Source organism: Cariama cristata, unplaced genomic scaffold (genome assembly GCF_000690535.1).
Source record: "Cariama cristata isolate BGI_N322 unplaced genomic scaffold, ASM69053v1 scaffold30775, whole genome shotgun sequence".
In the NCBI taxonomy this organism is placed as follows: Eukaryota; Metazoa; Chordata; class Aves; order Cariamiformes; family Cariamidae; genus Cariama; species Cariama cristata.
Genome location: NW_009617459.1, coordinates 8,542 through 22,802, shown reverse-complemented (window position 1 = coordinate 22,802; position 14,261 = coordinate 8,542). Strand labels below are relative to the sequence as shown.

Genomic DNA, 14,261 nt, shown 5'->3' with positions numbered 1-14,261 from the left:
CAGACCCTCCGAGCTTAAAAAGAGAGGCGGCCTGCCAGCGGCAGGAGTATAGATATTGTGCAAAGAGTGAATCATCTGGAGCCGGCGGTAAGGTTGAAGGACTGACTGTTCCTCCCTTCCCCGCCTCCTGCCCCCCAGTGCCTTCTCCCTTCTCCCTGCTCAAGAGCAGGTAAACAGTAAATGAGATTATTTTATTTTTTTTTTTTTCCCCCCTCTCCTCTCCCCAGTTCATGGACTGCTTCATGATCGGTCGGGACCTTGTGCGGCTGCTGCAAAATGTTGCAAGGATACCCGAGTTCGAGCAGCTCTGGAAGGACATCATCCACAACCCGCAGGTCCTCAGTGCGCAGTTCACAGGTAGGCAGGACTAGGGCCGAAGAGGCGGCCAGCTCCATCCTGCCCACATCCAAGGGAGAGCCTCTGCCGGAGCCCTGCTAGGCACAGGCAACCCCCTCCTGCCTTCGCACGCCATTGTGGCAAGGCTACCATGACTGTCGGCCCATTCCAGGGAGAGCTGGAGCAAAAATCCTCCACAGCAGCTGTTTTTCTCTCTGCACACCCCGTCTGGCCCGTGTCTCAGGACCGTGCGAGAGCCGACAGGCTCTGTTACAGCCCTGCTAAAGCAAAACACATTGGGCGTGTGGGTTCCTTCCAGATGTTCTCTTAGAGGAGAGCATGCAGAGAGTATAATTACACTGTGTGATCCCATCTCCATCAGCGTCGAGGCCCACGTGGCTGCATCCAGAGCCCCTCTCGTCACTAACTAGAAGAAGATGCCTCCAAAAAGCAGCTTTCTGCTGGCTGCAGGGAGCTTAGGAATAGGGGCAGGGCCTGGACCAGTCTCCTATGGTCAGCTCCAGCACTTGGCAGCTTTTGCCATTTTTTTTTAAATTTCTGCAGAGGCCTCGTAGGCATCTGGGGTTTAAACCGTCCTGAAAAACAGATACTTCAGGCGGCTGTAATGATAGATCATGAGAATGCGGCTGGGCCACGACGAGGGCCATTAAATTATGTCGCTTGTTCTGCACTTGACACTTCCATCATTGTAGTTGTTGCTTTTTTTTAATTAACTGATATATAAGTGGAGGTGAAGCTGGAGCCCAAAGATAAGAAGTGTCCGAGTCCTTCAGGCTCTCCAGAAGAGAGCCTGGTGAAGCTCCATAGCTCTAAAGCCAAAGTCCAGGAGGTGCAGCAACTGACACTTTCTAAATGGGATTTTATTTCTCCCAGTAGCCTCGCACACTTGGCATGCTGAACGCTCAGCCGTGGAGCACTCTGCACAGCCTGGGTTAAAATAGACATGATGGAGAGCGTGTTATATTTATAATTTTTATTGGTATAAATTATTCACTTCTCTAGGGGCTGTCACATCATTATCTGTCTGCAGCAATTCTAGCGAGTCTTTGGAAATGGGGCTTTAAAGCGTTCTCCCCCCGCCCCCAGTGCCTGCTCTCCTCTCAGGGGCCGTGTTAATGTCACTTTAAAGATCTCAGATTATACTGAGGGAAACTCGCAGCACATCATTTGATTAAATGCTCCTTAAGCTCAGTGATCTCTGGCTTCTTCTCCATCTCCAGAACCTGTCTTCTGTCATTGCTGGTCTCTGCTGAGGCTTGCCAGACGAAGGGCTGCGGGGACTCGGTTCCCTTCTCTGGGTTATCAGAGTTAGCCTGTGGGGCTTGTGGAGGCAGAGAAGTCTTAGCCTGACACCTAAGGAAGGCTCACGTTTCACATTTCCAGGGCTCAGCCCTGCCTCTTCCTGCAGCTGGAAGCATTTCCTAGCTCTGTCTGGATCTTCCCAGCTGAGTGCTGTGCTTTTGCATCCATGCTTGGAGCGTCCTGGAGCACCTAACAAATGTCCCTCTGGCTTCACTGGCTTCCCACACCGGTAGAGATAGCTGGTCAGGGTTATTTCCTGGTTTGCTGCCAGTTTTAGCCAAAAGACCCAGCAAGATGATGCCTAAATTGGGGCTAACAAACATCAGTGTTCCTGACTCGTTCTCTTCTGACAACTAGCAAAGTCCCCATGGTTTTTGCCCTTTCTCCTTTGCTTCCCTTTTTCTTCTGTTTGACACCACGACCAGTGACCCGTGGTGTTGCCCGATGGTTGGTAGAGTTGAGAAGACGGGTAAGTGCCCGCACACACGAGCGTGTTTCTCCTTGCCGTTTCAGCTGTGAAGCGCTGGAGCAGGCAGAGTTCATGCGCATCCCCGGGGATCACCCCGGTGCTGGCAGCTGGGCAGCCCTCGGGGCAGCAGGGAGAGCTGGACTGTCTCCGGCGGTCAACTGGGAGCCTGGTCTGGGTTTGTCACTCCTCCCTGTCCCACAGGGGACCCCACAGTTGGCTCTGGGGGCCAAATTGGAGGACTCGGAGCAGAAGCTGATCTGTCCAGGGATGACTTACGTGGAGCCTGGAAGGTCCCCTCCCCAAAATTATTTCCCCTGCAGTTGGTCGTAAGACTACTTAGGACCCTCTTGCTTGCTGTTGAGAGCCTGTAATAATTGCTCTGCAAAGTGACTGTTATCTCTAGCAGCTGCTGATCCATGTCCTCTCGGGTTTGTATCTCTCCGTGACCTCCGATCCAAGTCACTCCGTGCTCCTGCGACCAGGGCCAGAGCTCGGCAGCACCGAGCACGTGGGAAAACCACAGCAGGGGCTGGCTCTGGGCACAGAACCCATCTTTCCCTCTGAACAGCTTGGAGCTCCTAACAGGCAAGATGCTTTTGTGGCTCTCTTCCCCCGAAGTGCAGCTCGCTCCACCCTTTCTCTGAGCCCCGCAGGAGCTGGCGTCTGTTCTTTCTGCTTTGAAGCTTCCCTCCTCCAGCCGTTTCCCAGGTGTGACCCTCCGGCCGCACGGCAGAAGGACGACTTCCAAACGGCAAGAGCGCGAAGCGCACCTCTTGTGCGTAGCGTTCCTGGCGCCCGCCTGTCTGCGTCAGAGCCGGCTGCCCTGTAAATCCTTCAGGTCTTGTCGAGCAGCAGCAAAGCCTCTCTGCTCAGGTCATAAATTCCTCCTCTTTGCAGCTGTCTGGGAACGAGAGTGGCTTTTGCAGCCTCCCCTTCTCCTTCCCATCCTCCGTTCTTTACACACGCGTGCACACGCAAGTTTTCTGTTATGTCTGATCTTTGTTGTTACATCTGGGTGCCTTTACTCCAGGGGAGGAATTGGACTTAAAGTGCTGGCACAGCCCAGGACGGGCGCTCTCTGTGCCAGCCCTGCTTTTTGGTGCCCAAGCTGAGGGGTGGGAGATGAGGAATGTGCTCTGTTGGTTATGGCTTGGGACTTGGTGTCTGGACTTCCTCATTCCTTCTCCAGATCTTGTCCCTGCCCTGCTGTGCATCCTCTCTCCCTTTCTCCAGGCTCTCCTTCCTGGCATTCTTATTAGTGATCTCAGACAAAAGCTTGCTCCAGACAGGAGATGTTTTAGGAGACCTTTTCCAGCTAAAATCTTGACTCGCAGCAGATGTTGGTAGATCCGTGCCCGGATCCCGTTCATGCCGTGCTGTCCATGGGGCCGTGCGAGCGCAGACCGACCTCTCTGTCTCTCCCCAGGTGTCCTGCAGCTCCTCCAGTCGAGGACTTCTCGCAAATTCCTGGCATGTCGCCTCACTCCCGACATGGAAACCAAGCTGCTCTTCATGACCTCACGGGTAATTCCCTCATGCTCGCCAGGGGTCCTGTGCCAGCGCAGGGGAGGAGGGTACACGTCCCTGCCCGGTCCACGGTGCACCAGTCTGGTTCCCACACTGGCACTGAGCACAGGGAACCTGTCTGGGCAAAGGGCAGAGCTTTACTGGTTGCAAGTGTTTGTTGCTTCTGGCATCTAATGGCGACAGGAGGAGGAGAGGCTGCTCGGCAGGAGCTGATGTAGATGGGCCTGAGACATCCATGGTATTCATTAAAAGCACAAAACAGCTTTGCGGGGCGACATTGCTCCTGGCTGGCCGCTTTCCAAGGGAAGACGTTTCGATGCGGTGGGTTATCGGGGCTCCGACACCGCCAGCCGTATTCAAGAGAGGCCAGGAGCTGCGCAGCGACAGCACCGGGGTTAACTCTTATCTGTATTCGCACACCAGGCAGAGCTCGCTTCCCCCTCGCTCTGCCTCCAGCTGCTCGCAGGGGCTGTGCCATGCCGCACACGCAGGGCGTGTGGTCCCGTCCGCTCGGCTGGAGACGGACCCTGCATGAGAACGCTGCGCGATGGCCCTTTTGCTTCCTCCATCTCTCTGAAGACGCTGCTAGCACAGAGCTGACAGGGAGCCGGGCACGAAGGAAGAGTTTGCCGAAAGAGGCAGCTTAAAGTATGGCAGACCGTGGTTCTAGCAGCGTTTCCCCGAGCCTTGAGCAAAACTTGTGTCTTTCCCTTCAGGTCCGGTTCGGCCAGCAGAAGCGGTACCAGGACTGGTTTCAGCGGCAGTACCTGTCCACCCCGGACAGCCAGTCCCTGCGCTGCGACCTCATACGCTACATCTGTGGCGTGGTTCATCCCTCCAACGAGGTGCTCAGCTCCGACATCCTCCCACGTTGGGCCATCATTGGGTGGCTGCTCACCACCTGCACGGTGAGTTGCGAGGGCCAGACCCGAAAGCGAGTCACGTAATTGCCTGGGATCTCTCTTCCCTTGCAGGGAGGGGAGTAACCTGCTGATGCTGGAAGCTGCCGGGGAGGTTGGGATTAGGTATTTGTTGGCTGGGCTGAAGGAAAGAGTTGCAGAGCAGCACTTAGGACATTGGCCTTTGTCCTGTGCTCTGGATTTTAGTCCTGGCTCTGCTGCACGTCGGATCCTTTGGGATCTGCTTTCCCTGCATAAACTTCACTACCTCACTTTCAGCTTGTCAAGCCCTTTGTTTCTGGTTGATGTTACAAGGCGTGAGGGCTCTCCTGTCCCAGTCGGGTGCAAGAGATGGCTCCTTACAGCCTCCTTGCCTTCCACTCTCTCTGCTCGGCCTGTCGTCCCTTGTCCCACCCGGGACTGCGATCCGCAGGACTTGTCAAACAGAGCGGAAGCTGCCGAGGAAACGGCTGTTGCTGTGCCCCTGAACGCGTGGCAGATATCGCCAAGTGATGTGCGGGTCCCAATTATACGTGATCCAGGGTTGTGGCCAGGGGGGTTTCACCAACTCTGCCCTATCCTGCTGGTGGAAAGAGCACTGCCACCCCCACACCTCGCTGCAGCAGTGCCCAGCACATCTGGTGTGCAGAGGGATTGGGTGCTCAGCACCGTATTCATCAGGCAATTTTGTTTTGTTTTGTTTTGTTTTCTTCTCTAGTCCAACGTTGCTGCTTCAAATGCCAAACTGGCCTTATTCTATGACTGGCTCTTCTTCAACCCTGAGAAGGACAGCATCATGAATATAGGTACTCCACGGGGAGTCTTTCTCTGAACGGGCACGGGTCGAAGAAGGGGTTAATGCCTTCCAGAGCTGGTAGAGGTAGGGGGATCTAGTGGGGAAGGCCCAAGAGATTATCTCCAAAGAGCATCAGTTCCCTCCCCTGCCCTGAACTCCTGGGATTTGCTGGCTTGCAGGAGAGCTGCTTTGATGGAGCCACGTTTAATTGTGGGTTTTGTGTCCGTGGTAGGAGCAGGTGTCTTCCGTGAGGTCAGTGGGTCAGTGCTCAGGGCTCAGGGCACACGAACGAGGACTGATACAGCCAGGGGCATTGCTGGGAGCTCCTGCCTGCAGGACAGTTGGTTCTGGCTGTTGTTTGAAGCCTAAGAAGTGTTATTTAGGAGCTGGATGAGGGCAAAGGTGTGTACAGGCCAAAAGAAGGGGGTTCCCTCTGGACCCCAGGGGCAGAAGGCTGGGTCTGCAGGACTTGGAGGGGAGCACAGGGGGTATGGGCATCTCTGGGGTTCTCAGCACAGGACTCCCTGCTCTCTCCTTCCAGAGCCTGCCATTCTGGTGATGCATCACTCCATGAAGCCTCACCCTGCCATCACCGCCACGCTGCTGGATTTCATGTGCCGGGTGAGCTGCCCTTCACTTGCCGGGGAATTACCTGGCTTGCCAAATGAGTTGCGTGACCCGGGTTGAGTGATGAGGGCTATGAAAGCAACGGCTGGGGTCCGTGCAGTCCCTCTACCACCAGCGGGACAGAGAGACTCCTCAGGGGTGTCAATAGAGGACAGCGTAGAGGGAAACAGCCACGGTCTCATCTGGTGGAAGCTGTTTCCACCAGCCACCTCTGCAGAGGTCACGTTCCAAAGAGACTGGTCACGGTGTCAGCCTCGGAGGCTTGGTTTAGCCTCCTACGCTTGTCCGTGGTGCAGAGGAGTGGAAGAGCGCTGGCCGGGAGGTGCTGCGTTTGGGATTGGAGCCGGGCCTTTCGGCCGTGCTCTCCTCCGAGCACTCCCCACAGCCCATCACCGCTGCAGCAGCACGTTGGTGTAGATCAGTGCTTTTCCTTCTCTGCCAAGACAGAAGCTGGAAGCAGTCGAGTGGTGAGCTGCACAGCCTGCCCCTTGCGCTGTGCCGACCGGTCGCAAAGGGCAGGAGTGGTAACGCAGGCTCAGGCAAGAGAGATGTCTTCACTCCCCAGAGTTTCGGGGCAAAGGCCGGTTGCCTCTCCGTCCTGCAGGAAGGGAATTTCATGGAGCAGCAAAGCAGTGTCATTCTTCAGAGCCAAAAAGCCAAACCAAAACAAAAAAAGCTTTTCCCCTCTCTTTTTTTTTTTTTTTTTCCTGCATTCCTCAGTGCATCATCTGGTCTGTTCTGCCCTGAGCCTCTTGATTGCGAAATAGCCTGCAGAGTAGCTCGGTATCTGCTGGCAGCCCTTTTAACCTCCCCTCACCTATGCTAAATTAAGGAGGGATTTTCCCCTTGCTCATCTGCCAAGAGCATAGTCAGGCACACTGCTGCAGACACTCAGCCAAATTATTTGCCTCTTAAAACCAGCCACCAGAGGCTTTGGTGACTTCTCGCTGGCTCTTGATAAATCCAAGGCCGTTGCTGGAGGTCAGAGCATTGGGCCGGTGTGTCATTCACTAATGGGAATGCCACTGTGGGAAGGCATGTAAGACTTCCCAACTCTGCAAATAAATCCTTCCAGAATGATGAGCATTAGTAGGAAAAAGGCTTCTGAATTCTTCCCTTTAGTACCTAATGAAACGCGTGGCCCAGTGTCATCCCCTGAGGGCAAACAGAATCTCACTGCAGCAGGGGACAAGTCAGACCCATCACCTCTCCTTCAAAGGACCGCGGTTCTTGGGCAGGGAGCAGAGCTGGTTGTGGAGGAAGCAGTGCCAACAGTTGCCGGTTCCAGTAATTTACTCCCAGGGAGGGCTGATGGTATTTCTTGGAAGCGGAGTCTTTCTGCGGCACGAGCGCTGGAAGAGCTGCAAGTTGCATCACTTTCCTCCCTCATGCCCAGCACACTCTGTGTGCTCCTGTCCCCAGGCTGCCCGAGTCCAAAAGCAACTGCTGGCTTCTGGCAGAGGAACTAGGTGGAAGGTTCCTGGGATGACCCAAATTTCAGGGAGGAGTCCTCTTAACTCCCTCCAGAAGCAAAGGACTGTGTGTGGACGGAGCTGAGTGTTGTTTACGGTGCCCTTACATTCCCCCCACCCCTGCAGCGGTTGCTGCTGCTTGGAGTACGGCCCTGGCAAGCCCCAGGGTTTTTCACAGCTCACAAGGCAGCATCTTATCCCTGGGAGAGGCACCGGCTGGCCCTGCCAGGGTAGAAAAGCCAGAGGCACAGGCTGGTCCCCCTTCTATCCACCATCCCCAAAATGCTGCCCTCGGAGAGCTCTCCTGCTGCCCACCAGCTGGGATGTGCTGCTTGAGTTGAGGGTGACCCAAGAAGCTGACCGATGGCCTTAGCTGGTTCTGGCCGAGTCCTGCCGGCTGACACCGACCCGATGGTAGGCAGAAGGGTTCATGGCACTAACGTGGTCGTTCTCCTGTTTTCAGATCATTCCCAACTTCTACCCGCCACTGGAGGCTCACGTCCGGCAAGGCGTGTTCAACTCTCTCACCCACATTGTGGAGAAGCGAGTCCTTGCGTAAGACAGCCCTGAATTTTACTACATTTGTACAAGTGCTGCGTACCAATTTTCCTGGGCCGCACCAGCCTAGTCAAAATGACCTCCAGGCTCTGCAAGAGCTGCAGGGGGCATTTGTGTTGTGTGTGAACCGTGGAAGAAGCCTTAGTGGTGTCTTTATGGTGCTGAGGTTTGTCCTGAGAGCTGTTCCTTGAAGCTAGGGGATGAGTGGGTTAAGAAAGCTATAGCCACTCCACTTCAGGTGAATAGAAATGTCCCCAGCCCTTTCTGGTCCCTAAGCTGAACGGAGCAGCCTTGCTCGTAGCTAAGCAGCTCCTGCATCAGTCACATTCCCCTCCCAGGAGGTAAGCCCTCTTCTCCCCTTCCCATGCGTCTTCTGGTGGCACAGGTCCCATGGGTGACAAAGTGAGGGAACCCCAGTTGAGCTGCAGGGAGGAAGGTGGGACCCCGGAGCTTGTGATCCACAACAAACCAAATTCCTGACACAAGGGAGGACGTCCCTTTGCATGTGCACTGGGGTGAAGTTACCCAGCGGGACACCACATCCTGGCTCTTTCTCATCCCTTTCCCTTCCTACCCCCCAACGCAGACATCTGGCCCCTCTCTTTGACAACCCCAAGCTGGACAAAGAGCTCCGCGCCATGTTGAGGGAGAAGTTCCCGGAGTTCTGCAGTTCGCCTTCACCCCCCATCGAAGGTAGGGAGAGGGGTGAGTGGCAGAGGGAGACTGTGACAGGTACTGCCTTCCCAAAACCGGGGCTTTCCCAGGCTCTCCTGCAGCAATAGCAGCCGTTCGGAGCGTCAGACTGGGATTCTGGGGAGAAGAGGGCTCTGGGTGCTTGTATTTATGGATGGTTGTGGTCTCCCTTCATCTCAGCCCTGCTGTACGCTAAAGATGCACGCTACGCATTTCTCTCTGCTCCGTAGGGCCTACTTGGCCTTTCTTCTCTGTAGGCTAATTGATTAACATAATTAGGTTAAACAAAGAGCAAACATTTCGAACCTGTATTTAACGAGAGTGCTGTTGCTTTGCCAGATCTGCTGAAGGACTGTGCCTCTAAGCCTGTTTTTCCTGTTGCATGAGCTGCTCTGGCAGAAGGGACCCACCGAAGCAGCAAACCCTGCCGTCCCAAGGCCTCGCAGAGCTGGCAAAGCCGTTGCTCTGCTCGGGGACTCGGGCTCTGCTGTTGGCCTGGGTGAGGGATGAAGCACAAAGGATGCTGGGCAGCTTAGGTGGAGAATGAGCCGACCCTGCCACACTTGGCACCGGGTGGGGTGGTTAAATGGAGTTGCTGGGAGTTTCCTTCCCCAGTTTGAGGTTTCCAGGGTCCATCACTTGCCCAGACTCTTTCTTCCCATTTCAAAGCACTTTCATCTCCTTGCCAGAGCCTGGTTTTCAGTAGAGGTGACTCGTAGGCAGAGCCTGCCCTGCCCCTCGGCAGTGCCATTGTAACCTCACTCTGCTCTGACCCCTTTGCCTACGTTCTTGCAGTCAAAATTGAGGAACCCGTTTCCATGGAGATGGACAATCATATGTCAGAAAAGGATGACAGTTGCTATGACAACGCTGAGGCCGCGTTCAGTGACGACGAAGACGACTTGAACAGCAAAGGTGAGGAGTGCAGTCAGCTGGGCGCCAGTGCTCTCAAGTACTTCTGCCATCGCCGCGGTGTGAATAGCTGCCGTTTGCCTCCGCGCCGGACGGTGTTTCCCCGCTGGCTCACAGGCACCTTCCCTTCGTGATGGAGGATCCCCAGACAACCATCTGTAAGCACAGTTCCCTCCAAGCCCCTTTCCCACGAGCAATGGGAATTGCTGCGCTTGAGGCAGACACCTTTCTTGAAATCCAGGTTTTCTTCTGCAAGACAGGGTGTTGAGGACGATGCTCTGCTGCTTCCCAGTCCCCGACAGCCAGACTCAGTAGATCTGGTGCGAATCTGTGCTCAAAGGGAAACGCTGTTGGGCTTGATCTCCTTGCCTGGTTATTCCCTCGAGCTTAGACCCTTTGAACGTAGTGCTTTCTCCACCCATGTGTCCTCCCTAGATGTCTCACTGGTCTCAAGCCCCGCTGCGCTGCATGGTTGGGAATCCCTGTGGCAGATGTTGTGCCGGATGGTTTGTTTGGGAACAGGGTGTCTCTGTTCTCAGGCAGCTGCTAATGAGGCTCAGACCTCTAATTGCTCAGCCACACGGTTTTCATTACGCTCGCTCCCTCTCGAAACCGTAGGGCTGACAAGCCTGCACAAGGCCAGAATCCCCTCTGCTCGCTCTCTGGAGCTGGAGGCGTCTCAAGCTGGTTTTGGCCTCGGTGGTAGGACTCTTGTGGGCTTCCTGCCGTGCTGGAGGGTTATCCCTGCGGTGAGGAGGGGCCACAGGGCCAGGGTGGGGGAGAGGATGTGACACTGTGCTGTAGTACTGTCTTCAATAGTCCCGTCGAGCCCTGCCAGCTGCTTGGGGCCCCTGAGAGGGACACAGGCTCGAAAGCCACGTGCAGAAAGGATTTTTGCCAAGGGGATCAGCCACCTTGTCCCATCCCGTAGTGGCAGCTTCGTTGCGAGTGCTTCTGCCTTGGCCCTGGTGCTTCTGGACTCTGCTGCGGTTCATTTCTGTGGCCTGGAATGAGCCTGGAGGATGAGGGTGTTGAAAAGCAGTTGGGCTATCTCAGTCCCCGAGTTCTGAACACAAGCGTTTGCACCTCGGGTGGGGTGAGACTTGTGAGCTAGCTGCGTTTTTTGAGCACGTTGAAGGACAGGCGAAGCATCAGGTTTGGAAGCCGGACGGAGCGGGAACTCCCCGCGTTTGGATCCCATCCCACGTTCCTAGTCTCTCTCACCAGGACACGTTTCTAAAGGGTGAAGGCAAGATCTGAGGCCGGACCACACACCGGGGCCACACTGCTTGTCCTGGCGCGGTGACTGTCCCCGCAGCCCGGCACAACTCCCGCTGCTAGGACAGAGGTTGCCTCCAGTGCTTCTTAGACGTAACTGCTTGGGAAAATGGGCTACTCCACTGTTGCTTTCTTTGTTGCAGGGAAGAAGAGGGAGTTCAGGTTTCATCCGATCAAAGAAACCATTGTGGAGGAGCCCGTTGATATCACGCCATTCCTGGACCAGCTGGATGAGTCACTGAAGGATAAAGTCCTGCAGCTGCAGAAGGGAAGGTTGGTATCGTTTGGTCACGTTACATTTTGTGTTGATCTCTTCAGGGCAACGACGTACTAGACCTTTTAATCCTGTTGTACGACGTACTAGACCTTTCAATCCTGTTGTACGATGCTACCTGCTCCAGAGCCCTTCTCTCAGAGCTAATGCAGTCTTGTGACTTGTCTGCATTTAACGTGGAGAGGTCCTCCTGCATGGTTCCTGCAGGAAATGTCCAGGTGGTTTGAAAGGTGCTGGGTTAAGAGCTTTGTTATTTGTCTTTGGAGCAGACTCAGACCGGGACAGAACAGCAATTTGCTGGGGGCTCCAGTATTTCTCTGAATCAGTGGCAGGAAGGCAAAAGGCTCTTAAGTTTCATCCTTCTCCACTGTTGGATTGACGAGGGGAGGCTGTGTAGGCCTTGGGGGCTGTCGCTGCCTGGGGGTTTCGGTACAACTCTGCGTGGGGCACATTGCCCGTGGACAGAGATGTACCTGTGTCTGCATGTTCTCTGGACTTCCCCACCTCCACTCTTGGTTTTCAGCGACCTTGGAATTAACTCCATCTGAAGAACGTTAAAAAAAAAAGCTCTTGCTTTGCAGACCTTGGCATAGTAGACTGATTTAACGTAATTTATGTCTTTATGGCTCTAAGTGCATTTAATCTTATGCTTTTAATCGTTTAATTTGTTTGTCTTGCTGCAGACAACCTCGGGCGCTTTTGTAAATAGGTGCTGCAGCAGTGCAGCGCGTTCTTCCACGGCTGGGTTTCTGCAGCACGTGCTTCTGAGCCGTGCCTTCCTCTTAAGCCTGGCACCAGTGCAAAGCAGAGCCCGGTCCCGGGGGGCTCCCGAGCAGAGCCAGCTCAGCACAAAACCCCCTTGTCCGTGCTTTCGGTATCTTCCTATGTAACTTGGATTTCCTCTTGTTTTTGTGCTCCAGCGATACGGAAGCTCAGTGTGAGGTCATGCAGGAAATCGTGGATCAAGTCCTGGAGGTAACTGCACAGAGCTGGGGAGGAACGCTGCTGCCTAACTGTAAAACCAGAGCAGCTGGAGTGGTGTGGACCGGGCAGCTCCCATCCTGCGCAGCTCTGCCCCAAGAGCTGCAACTGAAGGAGGGACACAGAAGCCCGAGGACACTCAAATCCTAAATGAATTCAAAATGGCACTATGCAGCTCTATCCACGGTTGTTAAACGCAGCGCCGAGCTGCTGCTTGCTGGAAGGGTCTAACGGGAGAAGATCGCTCTGTCCATGCTCTGGTTCCTGATATCCCGTGCCTAAATGTCCCCAGTAGTTGCTGTCAGACGGGACGCTGGGTGAGGCACGCTCACATTTTGACCCCACATGGCTGCTACGGTGTCTGCAGAGTTTCTGGGGGTTTCTGCGTGTGCCGTGCATCTGGGATGCTCCCTTATGCTTTTGGCCATGGACTTTTGTGCTCAGGAGAGGCTGCAGCAAGCCCTGCCCAGCAGAAGAGCTGCGGCTGTTTTCCAGGAGCTGAGCATTCAAGGGAGGTTGCATCCCCTGCCTCTAATCAGCTCCCGTTTGAGTCAAGTGGCCTTTTAGCATACGAGAGCCGCTTCTCCCCTCTGTGGGAACGCGGGGAAAGGACTTGTCAGGGTGTAAATCATCATTGCCAAGTGCCTTCAGTCCCCGTTAGCCCTTTGCAGAGGGAGAGTTGAGCTCAGTGAATTGCTAGCCATTAGAGGATAAGTGGACCACAGTGATTGTGAAGTGCTTCAGAGCTGGACATCAATTAGGGGCTTGTCTTGCTGAGGACCAGCTCCTGGTGCTGCAATGCAGCAGCAAAATGGCTCCTGAGCAGCTTGGGGTCCGTTCCCTGCAGCAGTGAGTCTGCTGTGTCCCTTCCAGCTGTGCTTTCTCCTCTCATTCCTTCCTTTCTCTCTACCAGGAGGACTTTGACTCGGAGCAGTTATCGGTGCTCGCATCCTGCCTCCAGGAGCTATTTAAGGCTCACTTCCGTGGTGAGGTTTTGCCAGAAGAAATCACGGAGGAGTAAGGATCTATTTTTTTTGTGTCTCATCCTTTTACACTGGGACTTGGGCTTTTCCCAGTAAAATATTCACCATTTTCAGAAGGCTGTCCTGAGGCCAGCAGTTTCCCCTATGAAGCAATCCGGGGTTCACAAGCGGTCAGTGTGGAGCTGGTCATATCCAGGGCTCAAAAGAAACCATCCTCTTCGTCCCCACGAGTGCAGGGAGAGCCTGGTGCCACAGGTCCTTGTGTCAGAGCTCAGTTTAGTGATGTTTGGGTGGCTTGTGGCTGCCTGACCAGGGCACACAAGGTCCTAAATACTCCATCTGTCCCTGCTGTACTCGCACAAACCAACACTGTACACTCTTCCTCCGGGATTTTGTTGGAACAGGGCTCGGAGTCGGAGCCGCTGGATTCTGTTGGCGGGACAGTTCCTGTCTCCTCACTAGCTAGGGCTAACCCTTGATGGCCCGAGGACCACAGCGAGCAAGGTCCAGGGCTTTTTCCCTGCCACTGCTGAGGAAACACTGAGGGTGGATGCACATAGAGCTTTGACTGTTGCGTTTGTCCCGCAGGTCTCTGGAGGAGTCGGTGGGGAAGCCTCTCTACCTAATATTTAGGTATGTCTCTTCGGAAGAGTTTCTTGCTTTGTTCTGCCTATGTTGCGTTTTGTTTAGTAAAAAGACTTAAAATACAGGAAAATCACAACTCGTTTGGTCATTTGTGGAAGCCTGGGGTCCCTGGGTAACTGAGGATTGCTGGGTCCTGACCCCTTTGTTGCTGCACGTCCTGCCATCTCTGCGGTAGGGGTGGGAGAGGTGGCCCCTGTGTCCAGTCCAGGAGCTGGGTTTCCCTGCAAGCTGCCGCTCCTCGTCGTTAGCGGAGAAGCTCATGTGTGGTATCCTGTGTAACGTAGCTATTTCCCTGTCCTGTTCTCCCCAAGGAACCTCTGCCAGATGCAGGAGGATAACAGCGGTTTTTCACTGCTGCTGGATCTCCTGTCAGAGCTCTACCAGAAGCAACCCAAGATCGGCTACCACCTCCTGTACTATTTAAAAGCCAGGTAGGCCAGTGGGGATTGCGAAGCCAAGCTTTGGTTTGGCTGGTGCTGCCTCCCAGA

At 54.6% G+C, this 14,261-nt stretch overlaps 1 protein-coding gene across 1 annotated transcript in view; it reads left to right on the top strand.

Moving 5' to 3' along the window:
- INTS3 (integrator complex subunit 3) overlaps positions 1-14,261 on the top strand; it is a gene marked incomplete at both ends in the record, with an annotated part of 35,983 nt that overhangs the window by 14,085 nt on the left and 7,637 nt on the right. Inside the window, 13 exon segments of the mRNA XM_009700545.1 lie at positions 228-357; positions 3,555-3,652; positions 4,372-4,563; positions 5,273-5,360; positions 5,892-5,971; positions 7,913-8,004; positions 8,594-8,700; positions 9,496-9,615; positions 11,034-11,163; positions 12,085-12,139; positions 13,059-13,162; positions 13,717-13,761; positions 14,085-14,204. Coding sequence (XP_009698847.1) covers positions 228-357; positions 3,555-3,652; positions 4,372-4,563; positions 5,273-5,360; positions 5,892-5,971; positions 7,913-8,004; positions 8,594-8,700; positions 9,496-9,615; positions 11,034-11,163; positions 12,085-12,139; positions 13,059-13,162; positions 13,717-13,761; positions 14,085-14,204 — 1,361 coding nt within the window.